This window comes from Notolepis coatsorum (genome assembly GCF_963971535.1).
Source record: "Notolepis coatsorum genome assembly, chromosome: 12".
Taxonomy (NCBI): domain Eukaryota; kingdom Metazoa; phylum Chordata; class Actinopteri; order Aulopiformes; family Paralepididae; genus Notolepis; species Notolepis coatsorum.
In genome coordinates this window covers 77,546,152-77,562,931 of record NC_140176.1, presented here as the reverse complement: position 1 = coordinate 77,562,931, position 16,780 = coordinate 77,546,152, and the positions used below count along the sequence as shown (strand labels likewise).

The following is a 16,780-nucleotide window of genomic DNA, read 5'->3' as shown; positions in this document are numbered from 1 at the left end:
ATCAAATATAAAGGCAGAAATGTATATCTGTGTGTGATATCTGTGTGTGAAAACATGGTGTGTGATATTATGGATGGGGGGGGGGGCGGGGTGGAGTGCCAATTTTTTTTGCTGTCTGTGCCCGGCCCTGCTCTGTCTCACACACGTCTGCTGAAGACAATCTAAAGTTCATCAATATAATTATTATATATATATTATAGTTATAATTTAATATAGACAATTACCACTTGTCCATCACCTTATGTTAGGAGGGTGGGGGGTATTGAAAAAAAAATATTTTCCTAAATCAATAAAGATTGGCAGGGTTCGCACAAGGTGCTTGTTTTTTTTTACCAAAAATAGTCAAGGCCTGGAATTCCTTGAAAACAGCCCATTTTTTAACAAGGTGCTTAAAAAGTCCTTGAAATTCAAATCAACCATTCACATTGAACGTTTTGTTCATCCATGATCAAATGTTTCTGAATCAAGAAATACTTTTTTTTTTTAAATCTAAAGTGTAACTAATAGCTCCAACACATCCAGAACTGTGCTGCTAGGATCCTGATGAGAGTGCGGAAATATGATCACATCACACCCCACACTCCACTCTCTACACTGGCTCCCCGTCTCCTCCAGGTGTGAATACAAGGTCTCCCTCCTCACCCATCAGTGCATCCACAGCAACGCTCCCTCCTCCCATCTAAAGGAGCTCATCGCTCCCCCGACCTCCACCCGCTCCCTCCTCTCTAAAGGAGCTCATCGCTCCCCCGACCTCCACCCGCTCCCTCCTCTCTAAAGGAGCTCATCGCTCCCCCGACCTCCACCCGCTCCCTCCTCTCTAAAGGAGCTCATCGCTCCCCCGACCTCCACCCACTCCCTCCTCTCTAAAGGAACTCATCGCTCCCCCCTCCTCCACCCGCTCCCTCCTCTCTAAAGGAGCTCATCGCTCCCCCGACCTCCACCCGCTCCCTCCTCTCTAAAGGGAGCTCATCGCTCCCCAGACCTCCACCCGCTCCCTCCTCTCTAAAGGAGCTCATCGCTCCCCCGACCTCCACCTGCTCCCTCCTCTCTAAAGGAACTCATCGCTCCCCCGACCTCCACCCGCTCCCTCCTCTCTAAAGGAGCTCATCGCTCCCCCGACCTCCACCTGCTCCCTCCTCTCTAAAGGAGCTCATCGCTCCCCCCTCCTTCACCCGCTCCCTCCTCTCTAAAGGAGATCATCGCTCCCCCGACCTCCACCCGCTCCCTCCTCTCTAAAGGAGCTCATCGCTCCCCCGACCTCCACCCGCTCCCTCCTCTCTAAGGAGCTCATCGCTCCCCCGACCTCCACCCGCTCCCTCCACTCTGGACACTCAAACACACTCCAACCCAAACACAGGACACACCTCCGCACCGTGGGGGGGGGGGGGGGGGGGTGACCGGGCCTTCTGCTCAGCTGCTCCTGGGCTGTGGGACGCCCTCCCAGACCGTCTGAGAGAGAGCACCACAGTCCGCTGGGGCTTTTAAAAGGGGCCTAAAAACATTTCTTTTTAACAAGGCATTTGCCTGAATTATTCTTTTACTTTTAATTTTACTTCTATTCATTTTTATTATTATTATTATTATTATTATTATTATTATTATTATTATTATTATTATTATTATTATTATTATTATTATTATTATTATTATTATTATTATTATTATTATTATTATTATTATTATTATTTTATTTTTATGTTCTTCCATTTCGTTGGTTGTTTTATTCATTTTAATTGTTTTGATTCATTTAACTTTTTATCTTTATCTCCTGTAGCACTTTGAGATTTTCACAAATATAAAGTGCGGTACAAATTAAATTTATTATTATTATTATTATTATTATGAATTGGTCTCGACTCCCGGAGTCAGCATTGCCCTGCGGCTTGGGCCGATCGTCATACTAACTCGTTTGGCTGAGTTAGCGGGAGGGCAAGTCGTGGGTGGTAATCTGGCGTTGTGGACAGCGACGCCTACAGGTCAGGTCTGGGCGCCTGCTCAGCGAAAGGCAGGAAATGGTGAAGGCAGCGTGACCTCCCACGCGTTACGCTTCACCAATGAGAGTCCTCGCTGCCAGGTGAGAAGAGAGCTACTGGCTGTCGTGTGTCGGAGGAAGCATGTGGTGGACTTCAGGGTTCCCTTGTACCGACCAGTAGGGGGAACATGCGCACAACAACCAGGTAAGGGAGGGGGGGAATTGGCATAACGACTAAATTGGGATGGGAGGAAAAAGCATAGAAAATCAGGCGGAGAAAAAGAGGATACAATTTTTTTTTTTTTTACTAATTGTTTTTTTTAAGCCATAAATATTGGATCAGATTTTTATTACAATTAAAAAACTGCATTTAAAAGTGAATTGTATCCTTTTAAATGCCCTTTTAAAATGAAAATTAGTGCTTGGGAAAGTACTTGAAAGTCCTTGAATTTAATTTCGCAAACGTCTGTGGGAACCCTGGATTGGCTATTTGATCAGTGCTGTCAATGAAAACAATGTAAATTTTTCCATTCATATGTATAGGCCTACATCTGAATTTACAGTTATTACGTTTTAAAAATAAATCTTGATGATGATTTTAACAGGCAGCTTCAGATCATCACCGGTGATCGGATCACAACTAGACTTGGTCTGGATTCCCGCTCCTCGCTAAACGTTTGTATGAATCCTCCCACGCGCACGGGGGCGTGACGTGTTCACGTTGGCACACACTGGCACGCCTCCAGTGGGCAGGTTGGCATCTCTGGAACTGGGGGTACTGTCGGCCAATCAGGGTTCGGCATTGGGACTGCGTGTGAGAAATTAATTCTTCACAATCGCGCGAGAAACATCTTATTAACTTAAACCTACAGTACATTATGTTGGGAAAGATAAGAAGATATGAACCCCTTTAATAAATGGGAACTACACCCAATTTCGGAATTCATACATGTTATTCCTCTGGTCGAAGACAGTGCTAGAACTCAAACTTGTGACGTCATCAGGTCTGAAGCTGCTGCATAGACAATGCAGGGGATTGTTCTGAGTTCATACAGTAGGTACATTTTCAGTTTCAGAACTGAGACCACTACTGTAGAATAAATCTACAAAATCAGTCTCTCATTCCTAGTCAATGGAGCAGCTCCAGACTTTATATACCTGATGACATCACAAGTTTGATTCTTCCCTCTCTGGTTTCTGGCGTTGGGAGAGAGAGTAGCTCATGTTTACAGTCAGATATTGATTGAACTGGCCATGGAAATAATAACATTCAAATATTTTAGCCAAGTCAAGTAGTTTATTTATTTATTTTTTATCCACTTTTTCTCCCATTTTTCTATATTTCCTCCCATCCCAATTTCGTATCATCCAATTCAACCCTCCCCTGTCACGGACGCTGTTTCTTGCCTCCCACAAGCCGGCTGCAATGTGGACTAAGTCATACATAGCACAAGTCCCCTCCGGTACCTGAGGTAACAGCAGTCGCATCTTTTCACCTGCGCAGCTCGATCTCTCAGTGGCGAGGAGTAACGCGTGGGAGGCTCACGCTGCCCCCGACACTTCCTGATTCTACTGCGCAGGCGCACCAACCGACCTGTAGGAGTCGCTGTCCACAACGCCCGATCCCCACCCATCAGTTTCCCACCCCCTAATACGGCCAATGTGTATTAGTATGAACGACCAGCTAAACTGAAAGCAATGTGGAGCGCTGGGCTCGAACAGGTCAAGTAGTTTATTTATATAGCACATTTAAAAGCTCAAAGAGCCCACCATGGCAGTACAGCAGTACAGTACAACATTAAAAAACTACAGACATAGTCACACAGTGTAACACAGAGGACAATACAACATGACAGAAGACAGGATGGACAGTCAATACAGTATAGGACCACAAGACACTAGGAGTATACAACAGATGATACAGTATAGGACCACAAGACACTAGGAGTATACAACAGACGATACAGTATAGGACCACAAGACACTAGGAGTATACAACAGACGATACAGTATAGGACCACAAGACACTAGGAGTATACAACAGACGATACAGTATAGGACCACAAGACACTAGGAGTATACAACAGACGATACAGTATAGGACCACAAGACACTAGGAGTATACAACAGACGATACAGTATAGGACCACAAGACACTAGGAGTATACAACAGACGATACAGTATAGGACCACAAGACACTAGGAGTATACAACCGACGATACAGTAAGACATAGGAGAGTAGACAATGACAAATACTATACAGCCGACAATATAGTAAGACATAGGAGACTAGCCGATATGTTATGGCAGTAGGACTATAATGCAACAGACAGTACGGTGAGACATAAGACACAGGGAATGACAGTAGAATAACTGGACACTGTAGAGAACACAGACAGCAACACCAGGGGGACAGAATAAGCACCAGGCTGACAGAGAAGACTGTAGAGAGAATGGTGAGGGAGCTGGGATTAATCCTATAGTCAGATGCTACGGAGTAGAGGTGGGGTTCGAGGCGGGGATTTAAAAGCCTCCACAGAGGGAGCAGAGCTTTTGTTTGGGGGAAGACCGTTCCATAGCCTGGGGGCCACTCAGAGTCATGGGGGCCATGTTGGATGATCTAATAGGGACCTGGTGGCATTTAAGTGGTGTTCCTCTGCCTGAAGCTGTGTTTTTAAAAGCCCTCTCTCTCTCTCTCTCTCTCTCTCTCTCTCTCTCTCTCTCTCTCTCTCTCTCTCTCTCTCCCCCCCTCTCTCTCTCTCTCCCCCCCTCTCTCTCCCCCCCCTCTCTGTCTCTCTCTCTCTCTGTCCCCCCCTCTCTCTCTCCCCCCCCCTCTCTCTCTCCCCCCCCCTCTCCCTCTCTCCCCCCCTCTCTCTCTCTCCCTCTCTCCATTCCCCTCTCTCTCCCCCCCCTCTCTCTCTCTCTCTCTCTCTCTCTCCCCTCTCCCTCTCTCTCTCTCTCCCCCCCCCCTCTCTCTCTCCCCTCTCCCTCTCTCTCTCTCTCCCCCCCCCCTCTCTCTCTCTGTCCCCCCCTCTCTCTCTTTCTCTCTCTCTCCCTCCCCCCCCCTCTCTCTCCCCCCCCCCTCTCTCTCTCTCTCAGCGGACGGTGACCCTCACTTTGTGGTGGACTTCCCTCTCAGTAAACTGACCGTGTGTTTCAACATCAACGGAGAGCCGGGACACGTCCTCCGCCTCGTCTCCGACCACAAGTATTCTGGTGAGAACACTCCCAGTCAACAGTAAAAACACAAGTATTCTGGTGAGAACACTCCCAGTCAACAGTAAAAACACAAGTATTCTGGTGAGAACACTCTCGGTCAACAGTAAAAACACAAGTATTCTGGTGAGAACACTCTCGGTCAACAGTAAAAACACAAGTATTCTGGTGAGAACACTCTCAGTCAACAGTAAAAACACAAGTATTCTGGTGAGAACACTCTCGGTCAACAGTAAAAACACAAGTATTCTGGTGAGAACACTCTCAGTCAACAATAAAAACACAAGTATTCTGGTGAGAACACTCTCGGTCAACAGTAAAAACACAAGTATTCTGGTGAGAACACTCTCAGTCAACAATAAAAACACAAGTATTCTGGTGAGAACACTCTCAGTCAACAATAAAAACACAAGTATTCTGGTGAGAACACTCCCAGTCAACAGTAAAAACACAAGTATTCCGGTGAGAACACTCCCAGTCAACAATAAAAACACAAGTATTCTGGTGAGAACACTCCCAGTCAACAATAAAAACACAAGTATTCTGGTGAGAACACTCCCAGTCAACAGTAAAAACACAAGTATTCTGGTGAGAACACTCTCGGTCAACAATAAAAACACAAGTATTCTGGTGAGAACACTCTCAGTCAACAGTAAAAACACAAGTATTCTGGTGAGAACACTCTCAGTCAACAGTAAAAACACAAGTATTCTGGTGAGAACACTCTCAGTCAACGATAAAAACACAAGTATTCTGGTGAGAACACTCTCAGTCAACAATAAAAACACAAGTATTCTGGTGAGAACACTCTCAGTCAACGATAAAAACACAAGTATTCTGGTGAGAACACTCTCAGTCAACAATAAAAACACAAGTATTCTGGTGAGAACACTCTGTCAACAATAAAAACACAAGTATTCTGGTGAGAACACTCCCAGTCAACAGTAAAAACACAAGTATTCTGGTGAGAACACTCTCGGTCAACAATAAAAACACAAGTATTCTGGTGAGAACACTCTCAGTCAACAGTAAAAACACAAGTATTCTGGTGAGAACACTCTCAGTCAACAGTAAAAACACAAGTATTCTGGTGAGAACACTCTCAGTCAACGATAAAAACACAAGTATTCTGGTGAGAACACTCTCAGTCAACAATAAAAACACAAGTATTCTGGTGAGAACACTCTCAGTCAACGATAAAAACACAAGTATTCTGGTGAGAACACTCTGTCAACAATAAAAACACAAGTATTCTGGTGAGAACACTCCCAGTCAACAGTAAAAACACAAGTATTCTGGTGAGAACACTCTGTCAACAATAAAAACACAAGTATTCTGGTGAGAACACTCTCAGTCAACAGTAAAAACACAAGTATTCTGGTGAGAACACTCCCAGTCAACAATAAAAACACAAGTATTCTGGTGAGAACACTCCCAGTCAACAGTAAAAACACAAGTATTCCGGTGAGAACACTCTCAGTCAACAATAAAAACACAAGTATTCTGGTGAGAACACTCTCAGTCAACAGTAAAAACACAAGTATTCTGGTGAGAACACTCTCAGTCAACAGTAAAAACACAAGTATTCTGGTGAGAACACTCTCAGTCAACAGTAAAAACACAAGTATTCTGGTGAGAACACTCCCAGTCAACAGTAAAAACACAAGTATTCTGGTGAGAACACTCCCAGTCAACAGTAAAAACACAAGTATTCTGGTGAGAACACTCCCAGTCAACAGTAAAAACACAAGTATTCTGGTGAGAACACTCCCAGTCAACAGTAAAAACACAAGTATTCTGGTGAGAACACTCCCAGTCAACAGTAAAAACACAAGTATTCTGGTGAGAACACTCCCAGTCAACAGTAAAAACACAAGTATTCTGGTGAGAACACTCCCAGTCAACAATAAAAACACAAGTATTCTGGTGAGAACACTCCCAGTCAACAATAAAAACACAAGTATTCTGGTGAGAACACTCCCAGTCAACAATAAAAACACAAGTATTCTGGTGAGAACACTCTCAGTCAACGATAAAAACACAAGTATTCTGGTGAGAACACTCTCAGTCAACAGTAAAAACACAAGTATTCTGGTGAGAACACTCCCAGTCAACAATAAAAACACAAGTATTCTGGTGAGAACACTCTCAGTCAACAATAAAAACACAAGTATTCTGGTGAGAACACTCTCAGTCAACAATAAAAACACAAGTATTCTGGTGAGAACACTCCCAGTCAACAATAAAAACACAAGTATTCTGGTGAGAACACTCTCAGTCAACAGTAAAAACACAAGTATTCTGGTGAGAACACTCCCAGTCAACAATAAAAACACAAGTATTCTGGTGAGAACACTCTCAGTCAACAATAAAAACACAAGTATTCTGGTGAGAACACTCCCAGTCAACAATAAAAACACAAGTATTCTGGTGAGAACACTCCCAGTCAACAATAAAAACACAAGTATTCTGGTGAGAACACTCCCAGTCAACAATAAAAACACAAGTATTCTGGTGAGAACACTCCCAGTCAACAATAAAAACACAAGTATTCTGGTGAGAACACTCTCAGTCAACAATAAAAACACAAGTATTCTGGTGAGAACACTCTCAGTCAACAATAAAAACACAAGTATTCTGGTGAGAACACTCCCAGTCAACAATAAAAACACAAGTATTCTGGTGAGAACACTCCCAGTCAACAATAAAAACACAAGTATTCTGGTGAGAACACTCCCAGTCAACAATAAAAACACAAGTATTCTGGTGAGAACACTCTCAGTCAACAATAAAAACACAAGTATTCTGGTGAGAACACTCCCAGTCAACAATAAAAACACAAGTATTCTGGTGAGAACACTCTCAGTCAACAATAAAAACACAAGTATTCTGGTGAGAACACTCTCAGTCAACAATAAAAACACAAGTATTCTGGTGAGAACACTCGGTCAACAATAAAAACACAAGTATTCTGGTGAGAACACTCTCAGTCAACAATAAAAACACAAGTATTCTGGTGAGAACACTCTCGGTCAACAATAAAAACACAAGTATTCTGGTGAGAACACTCTCGGTCAACAATAAAAACACAAGTATTCTGGTGAGAACACTCTCGGTCAACAATAAAAACACAAGTATTCTGGTGAGAACACTCCCAGTCAACAATAAAAACACAAGTATTCTGGTGAGAACACTCTCAGTCAACAATAAAAACACAAGTATTCTGGTGAGAACACTCTCGGTCAACAATAAAAACACAAGTATTCTGGTGAGAACACTCCCAGTCAACAATAAAAACACAAGTATTCTGGTGAGAACACTCCCAGTCAACAGTAAAAACACAAGTATTCTGGTGAGAACACTCCCAGTCAACAATAAAAACACAAGTATTCTGGTGAGAACACTCTCAGTCAACAATAAAAACACAAGTATTCTGGTGAGAACACTCCCAGTCAACAATAAAAACACAAGTATTCTGGTGAGAACACTCCCAGTCAACAGTAAAAACACAAGTATTCTGGTGAGAACACTCCCAGTCAACAATAAAAACACAAGTATTCTGGTGAGAACACTCTCAGTCAACAATAAAAACACAAGTATTCTGGTGAGAACACTCTCGGTCAACAATAAAAACACAAGTATTCTGGTGAGAACACTCCCAGTCAACAATAAAAACACAAGTATTCTGGTGAGAACACTCCCAGTCAACAATAAAAACACAAGTATTCTGGTGAGAACACTCTCAGTCAACAATAAAAACACAAGTATTCTGGTGAGAACACTCCCAGTCAACAATAAAAACACAAGTATTCTGGTGAGAACACTCTCGGTCAACAATAAAAACACAAGTATTCTGGTGAGAACACTCTCGGTCAACAATAAAAACACAAGTATTCTGGTGAGAACACTCCCAGTCAACAGTAAAAACACAAGTATTCTGGTGAGAACACTCTCGGTCAACAATAAAAACACAAGTATTCTGGTGAGAACACTCTCGGTCAACAATAAAAACACAAGTATTCTGGTGAGAACACTCTCAGTCAACAATAAAAACACAAGTATTCTGGTGAGAACACTCTCGGTCAACAATAAAAAGCACAATAAAAGCAGCACACAGTAGCAGGAAAATAAATATGTAAGCAGATTACAGATACAATTTATTGTTGTTTGGAATGGGATTCTTTTAGGATTATACTTTTAAAATAATATGAAATAGTAGTCGTTTTTTATTCAGTCATCACACACAATACTATAATAATAATAATAATAATAATAATAATAATAATAATAATAATAATAATAATAATAATAATAATAATAATAATAATAATAATACATCAAATTTGAATGTTCAAAGACACTTTACAGAGCAAAATTAAGAATACAGTTTGTTTATATACGCAATCATTCCAGACTGTCTACGGTGTTTGATTTTGGCAGTGACAGAAAAGGTACAGGTTAAAGCATAATGCTTATATATGTCTGTCCTATATTCTTATCAAATTAAGCATCCACAACAACAAAAGATAATAACAAAATAAAAAACATTCATCTTATATTTGTAAATAAATGTATATTTTATATATTATTATAGTTATTATATATATAGTATTTCATTATAGTAATTCCCCCTCCCTCTCAAATAAAAAAATATTATATTATAATAATAGCCTGCCCTACACTATAAGAAAAAAAGCTGCAAGAAAACGGTAAATGTCTGGCATCAATGGTTTCCAAATACTTACTGTCAAATTACAGTAAAATCAAATACATTTACAGATTACAACCTTTACAGACTATGTGATCATGCTTTTTCATAGCTTATAAATCAACTATTAGTAGTCTGGTGTTGGGTTGGTTGAGGAACGAGGTGTTTTTTGTAATGTCGCTCTTTTTCGAAAGTATTTCTTGTCAATGTGGCTCCTCAGTTGGCCAAGTCTGAGTACATTTGGGTACCCCTGAGTACCCCTGCCCTCGAGTATCCATCCATCATGCTGAGCCTATAAGTGGTGGTATTAAGGGCTGGTGTGTTGGGCGGAGGTGGCGTGATACCCGCCAGGCTGGCTGCGGTGGGCCATGTTTTAGTGCCCGACTCCATGTCTAATTTAAAGAAGCATTTACACTTAAAGGGGCACTTGACCAAAAATAAATTAAACTGGACTTTGAAGTCTTTATTTGTAGTACATCGCTACATCGCCATGCGGCGTACACACATGGGGGGCGACACATAGGACACTCACACAATCCAAGTGTTCCTGACCATCTTTGTCAGGGACGTGACCGCGTTAGCGATCTGTTCTGCTTGTTTTTCCATTCAATGCATTTATATCTTTTTCTGGAGGGGAAACCACGGCAACCAGGTCCCCAAGCGGGACTCGAACCCAGGACCTTCTTGCTGTGAGGTGACAGTGTTAACCACTACACCACTGTGCTGTGAGGAGACAGTGGGGGTTCCCACACTTTTCAGGCCGCGACCCAAAAATAACGGTGTCAGAGAGCCGTGACCCCCACTATTATAGGAGGTAAACAAAAAAAATAAATATATATATATATATAATTAGTTAATTATTTTTATTTTTTTTATAAGCGGAAATGTTTGGTTGAAACATGCACACGTTCAAACGCACACACACTAATAAGCATTGGAGGCTTTTAACCAGGGCCGGACTGGGGAAATCATTCAGGCCAGGAAATATAGCCCCAGTCAGGCCACTTTTTAAGCAGGGGGTCTGGGGCAGTGGCGTCCTTTCACTAAAAGGCAAGGAATGGCGAGGAGGGGGGGGGGGGGGGGGTTGAATGGGGGGTTTCCCCCCTTGGTGGATTTTTTTTGTCAAATCAGTTGTGCAATAGTCACTTTTGGTGAGTTGTTTCTATACAATTCAGTTATATGACATTTAGGTATGACACAGGACTACACAAGCATTTTTAGTATAGAAATGTGTCAACAGACTAAGGCCCCGTTTAGACGGAAACGCTAGCAGGTGAATCCGGATGTGCCTTTCGTTTATACGGAAACAGCGTTTTTACGGGGTGAAACCGCAAAAAAGTGAGACTACCTTCCAGGGTGGAATTCCTAGAAACGCAAAAGCTTTGCGATCTCGTCTAAACTATCAAAACGTATAAATCTGTTAAAACGATGACGAAAGGTTTGTCACGGCTCTGGTCGCGCGTACTGCTTACGTCACAGGTAGCAGGTATGCGCCAGTAGCCGAGACGTAAACAAAGCAAGTATGTCTGACTTATATCAACGGAGATCACCTGAAGGCTACATTGGCAGTACTTTTAACCCTTTCACTGCCACACGACAGAAGGTTACCCCTTTACTATCACACAACCGGCTGTCATGTGGCAGTGAAAGGGTTAAATACACAAGAATCTGTCCCGCGGCGTGAGTGGATCCACTGTCTGTGAGTGACTCTGCTTTGGTGCAATCACATTCCCCATCCACAGTCTGCGAATCAGAGGCAGAGTAGGGCGGGTCTTCACAGCACGTCATGTGACATATGCGCCAATCGTGCGACAGCGGGTCTCCGTCGTTACAGCGTCGTCTGCACGGAGAATTCCACTCCAAAACGCTCGTCTAAACGTAAAATTAAAAGTGAAACCGCAAGATGACTTTTGCGGTTTCTGTTCACAAAACGCTCGTCTAAACGGGGCCTAAAGCAGGGAACCACAATATTTTGTATACGAATTATGCAGAATGTAATATCATAACTGTCTATTACTTTTCTTGCAATTGATCCAATTTTCCTTAGGTAAGGTTTTGAGGTGTGTGTTCAACAGAATGTAGTATCAAAAACACATTCACAAAAAGTATGGGTTACTGAATGCTGAACTGCACTGTTATAATCACTAAGCCAGACCTTACCTGTGTCCCTGTATCACTTGTCTCTGCTGCCCTTTGATAAAAAAAACGTCCCTATGTCCATTTTCCTTTGTTTTTGGGCATATTTCAGTTAGTCACAGCAAAAGTCACCTAGTAAAAGTGAGATAATTGACAATATCAAAACATGCTAGGGCTGTACCGAATAGTTCGAAGCTTCGTTCATAATGTTGACATTCGAATTCTAAGTCAACATAAAAAATTGTAAAAAAAAAGAAATGGAAATACCAAATGGACGCCCCTGGTCTGGGGGTCCCCCACCAGGGGACCATTTCTTGTTACAAAGACTTCATTTCCTGCATTCTGGTGCAGGCATTTTTTTATTTGTACCCTTTAAATGCCAGTGTTTGTGATGGCATCGCAAATTATTGTTAAAAAACAGGCTAGCATATGTATGATTAGCAACAACACTGATTTTGATGGATTTTCAGTTTTTTTGTATTGTCAGATTGAAAATAATACAATCTTTTATTCAACTTCAGCCCTGATCATAACACCACATATTCATTTTATAATTCTAACCCTTTAAATGCCAGTGTGTGTGATGGCATATATTTGCAATATATCAAATGCAAAGTCGATTTTTCTGGGGGGGGGTTATTACAGGCTAATCTTTTATTTTTTTTTAATCGTCTTGCGAAATTCTCTAAACTCATTTAGTTTGAGAGTTAATGAGTTTGAATATGGCCACCGGTGATGTCATCAGAGGACACTGAATCCTTGCGTTGTGTTAATCACAGCTCAATGAAATGATGTAGAAGAAATAGCACTCCCTATCGCAATCCATATCAAGATTTTTCATCTACATCATTTCATTGTAAAAGTAAAAGTCACATTATTGATATTTGGCATTGAGGAAAATAAACTAGAGGCACCAAAACGTAACTGAAAGTAACCAGATTACATTACTTTAATATTGTGATCCTTAAAGTAAGTTACCTAATACAATTACAAATTACCCGTTGAAATATGTAACAGAATACAAGTAACCCTCCCAACCCTGGGTATAAAACACATGGGTGGTGGTGTTCCCCTTTTAAGCCCCAATCTGTGATTTTTCTTTGACCAAAACATACATATTTTCTACTTCAGTGTTTACAAACATCAGAGTACCAGATGACATGCCTCTCTGACCTTGACCCACCCCGTCCTCCTGCCCCCCTGAGGGCAGCGCTCCTGCCAAGGGCTCCTGTCCGTCTTCGTCAGGGACGTGACGGCGTTATAGCGATCTGTTCTGTATGTTTTTCCATCGGGTTTATCTCTTCTTCTGGAGGGAAACCCTTGCGAGCCACGGGGAGACCTGGCAACCTCGTCCCCGAGCGGGAATCGAACCCAGGACGTTCTTGATGTGATTTAAAGTTTTTTTTTTATCCACTTTTTCTCCCATTTTCTATATTTTCTCCCATCCCAATTTCGTATCATCCAATTCAACCCTCCCCTGTCTCGAACGCTGTTTCTTGCCTCCCACAAGCCGGCTGCAATGTGGACTAAGTCATACATAGCACAAGTCCCCTCCGGTACTTGAGGTAACAGCAGTCGCATCTTTTCACCTGCGCAGCTCGATCTCTCAGTGGCGAGGAGTAACGCGTGGGAGGCTCACGCTGCCCCCGACACTTCCTGATTCTACTGCGCAGGCGCACCAACCGACCTGTAGGAGTCGCTGTCCACAACGCCCGATCCCCACCCATCAGTTTCCCACCCCCTAATACGGCCAATGTGTATTAGTATGAACGACCAGCTAAACTGAAAGCAATGTGGAGCGCTGGGCTCGAACAGGCAAGCCCAGCGTCTCCAGTATTCATGGCGAGCGCCTTGCCCACTACGCCACGTAGCCGCCCTGATGTGATTTAAAGTTAACCACTACACCACCGTGCCACCTACAGAATGAAAATATTAATATTTTTGGTTGAATTCACGTGAAAAGTTACCCAAACACGTTTTTTTCTTATGATTTGAAAAAAAAAAACGATCCATTCCTATTTCCAGGGGTGACGGTGAACGGCAAGCTGATCGGCGCGCCCGCTCCGCCCGGCAGCCACAAGCAGCAGCGCACCTACTTCAGCTCCATCACCATCGTGGTGGACAAGCCCCGCCGGGCCTACATCGAGGTGACCCCCAGGAAGGTGATCCTGGACGGGCTGGACCGCATGGTGCTGCCCTGCGACAAGACGGCCTCCGTGGCGAGCGGCGTGCTGTCTGTGGCCATCGTGGGCCGGTCCAACGTGACCGTGAGCGTGGGGGGCTCCATCAGCTTCGTGATCCTGGTGCACCAGTACAAGAACCCGGCCCCCTACCAGAGAGACCACCTGGGCTTCTACATCTCCAACAGCAAGGGCCTCTCGCAGGGCTGCCACGGCCTGCTGGGTAGGTGGCAGACGGCTTGTACTCTGCTGAAGCGTTTCCATTCGAAGGGCGTTTATATTACTATATTACTCCACTAGTCGAAGGAAAAAGTCACATGTTGAGGAAAAAGTGTGCGTGTGTGGGGTGGGGGGTGGTTGCATACAAGATAAGATATCAATTCTTAGCTTTTTGAGCCAGTAAACTTAAAGAGGAAGCCATGAGGGCAACCATAACTGATCCTCCAACCTTGTTAGTTAAACCTATAGGTTAATGCATCATAACTGAACCTACTAACCCTTTGGCTTTTAGTTAAACCTAGAGGTTCATGTATCAAATATGGGATGCCTTTTTGCACTGAACGTTTGCTAATGGCACTCGTGTACATGTTTGCTTGAGTCGAACTTTTAACAGAGGACTTTCTCTTTGACCAGAGTACTAATTAGATGAGCTTAGATTCCATCAGAGCCATTTCTACTTTTGCTTCTTCCACCAGGAAGCCATGGAGTTAGCCGTTGACACCATAGATATATATAGAACACTAGATAGCTTACCCGCGCTGCCGGCCAATGGAGAGCGACGTCATCGTAGGGCGGCCATCTTGCCCCCAGGCAGCTCAGCTACTGATAACATTAATGTCTATGGTGCATGTACTATTTAAATAACCATAGATTGCTCAATTCTTTACCGATTTTCAAACGGGTTGGTTTGCTATAAACACCAAAGATGTAGTTATGATACTATACTTATAAAAATGTTTTTTTTTTAAGATGTTTTTTTACAAACCACTTGAATCATAGCCACGTTAATAATGCTTGTAATAAACCAAACCGTTTGTAAATCCGTCAATATTTCAGCGAGTTATTTTTGTCTGTGCAGCTCACTCACTCTCACTCAAGGCTGACTGGGGCAAGATGACGGCGGTTCAGTGACGCTGGTGACTCCGCCTTAAGCTATCTAGTGTTCTATATATATCTATGGTTGACACGTTGTCTCCTCCGCTCCGCTTCCAGGTCAGTTCCTCCACGAGGAGGTGGGCGTCTCGGAGCAGCTGCCCGCCGACGACAACAGCTCAGCGGGGGGCAAGGCCACGACGCCCGTCCTGAAGATCAAGGACCGCTCGGTGCCCGTGGTCCGCAAGACCCGGCGGATCCACAGCGGCACGCAGAGCGTGGACTGCTGGTTCGCCCGGAACAACGCGGCCAAGCTGATCGACGGACGGTACGAGGACTACGTGGTGTCGCACATGTTCGAGACGGCGGACTGGCCTGCGCAGGGCCGCGCCCACGGGACTAACGACGGGGCCTGATGACGTCGTCCGCAGCAGCCAATCGGGAACCAGAGAGAGTGGGGGGGGGGGGGGGTTGACCCAGATACGCGTCAGATACGAACTGGAGCCGTTTGACCTGATTTTTTTTATAACTCATTTTTACCAGTTTCCCCTAAAAACCACATGCCTGTACGACCCCTCGCAACCTGTCATTTTCCAGCCGTCAACCCGTCAATTTCCAAGTTCCCAAAACCAGTACCGTAATTTTTTACAATCATGTTGTGGCCCCACGACCCCCCCCCCCGCTCTCGGGCGCACCTGGACTGAATAACCACCACCACCAATACTCTCGAATATATTTTTGTACTTGTTTCTAATAGAAATGTTTTTTTTCTTCCTTCGTATTTGACGTTTGATTTTCTACTGTGTAATTTTGTAATTGTAAATAAAACCTTATAAAAAAACTAGTCCATATACCGGTAATACGTTTTCTGGGGGGGGAGAAAAATCTGCATGTTTGTGGCCGTCCCCTCTTAACCCTTTCACTGCCACACGACAGAAGGTTAGCCCTTTACTATCACACAACCGACGGCGATGCTCCATCATTAGCATCATTAGCTCCGCAAATGCGGAGCTAATGATGCTAATGATGGAGCATCGCCGTCGGTTGTGTGTGATAGTAAAGGGCTAACCTTCTGTATCGTCACAGTGAAGAAAGGGTTAACCGGCTGTCGTGTGGCAGTGAAAGGGTTAAAGCCGTCGTCCCCCCCCCTCCGCGCACAGAACCCCCCCCATTGACACACATGTTTGTTGGAAGCGTGTGTGCGTGTGTGTTTTGTTTCCAGACAGCTAATATGTAAACTATGTCAACATGTCAGGGACATGATGGCGACCCTGGGCTGAGGATCACACCTGGTCACCGTGGAGACACCCCCCCCTAGTAACTAAACCCCCCCCCCCCCCCCCCACCCCACCCCCCCACCCTGTTCAGGGCAGTACCAATGACTAGCCGCACACACACACACACAAACACAAACCTCTTCACTACCCCCCCCCCCCCCCCAATATTATCCCTGTCATCAGTTAAGGGTCACAGGG

General features: G+C 43.9%; 1 protein-coding gene across 1 annotated transcript in view; it reads left to right on the top strand.

Moving 5' to 3' along the window:
* Nucleotides 1-16,121, top strand: part of LOC311237926 (inter-alpha-trypsin inhibitor heavy chain H5-like) — a gene marked incomplete at its 5' end in the record, with an annotated part of 21,584 nt that extends 5,463 nt beyond the window's left edge. Inside the window, 3 exons of the mRNA XM_084325901.1 lie at nucleotides 5,073-5,189; nucleotides 14,059-14,436; nucleotides 15,426-16,121. Of these exons, the coding sequence (XP_084182027.1) occupies nucleotides 5,073-5,189; nucleotides 14,059-14,436; nucleotides 15,426-15,721 (791 nt within the window). The 3' untranslated portion in view covers nucleotides 15,722-16,121. The remainder of the gene's footprint in view (nucleotides 1-5,072; nucleotides 5,190-14,058; nucleotides 14,437-15,425) is intronic.
* Nucleotides 16,122-16,780: the final 659 nt, after the last annotated feature.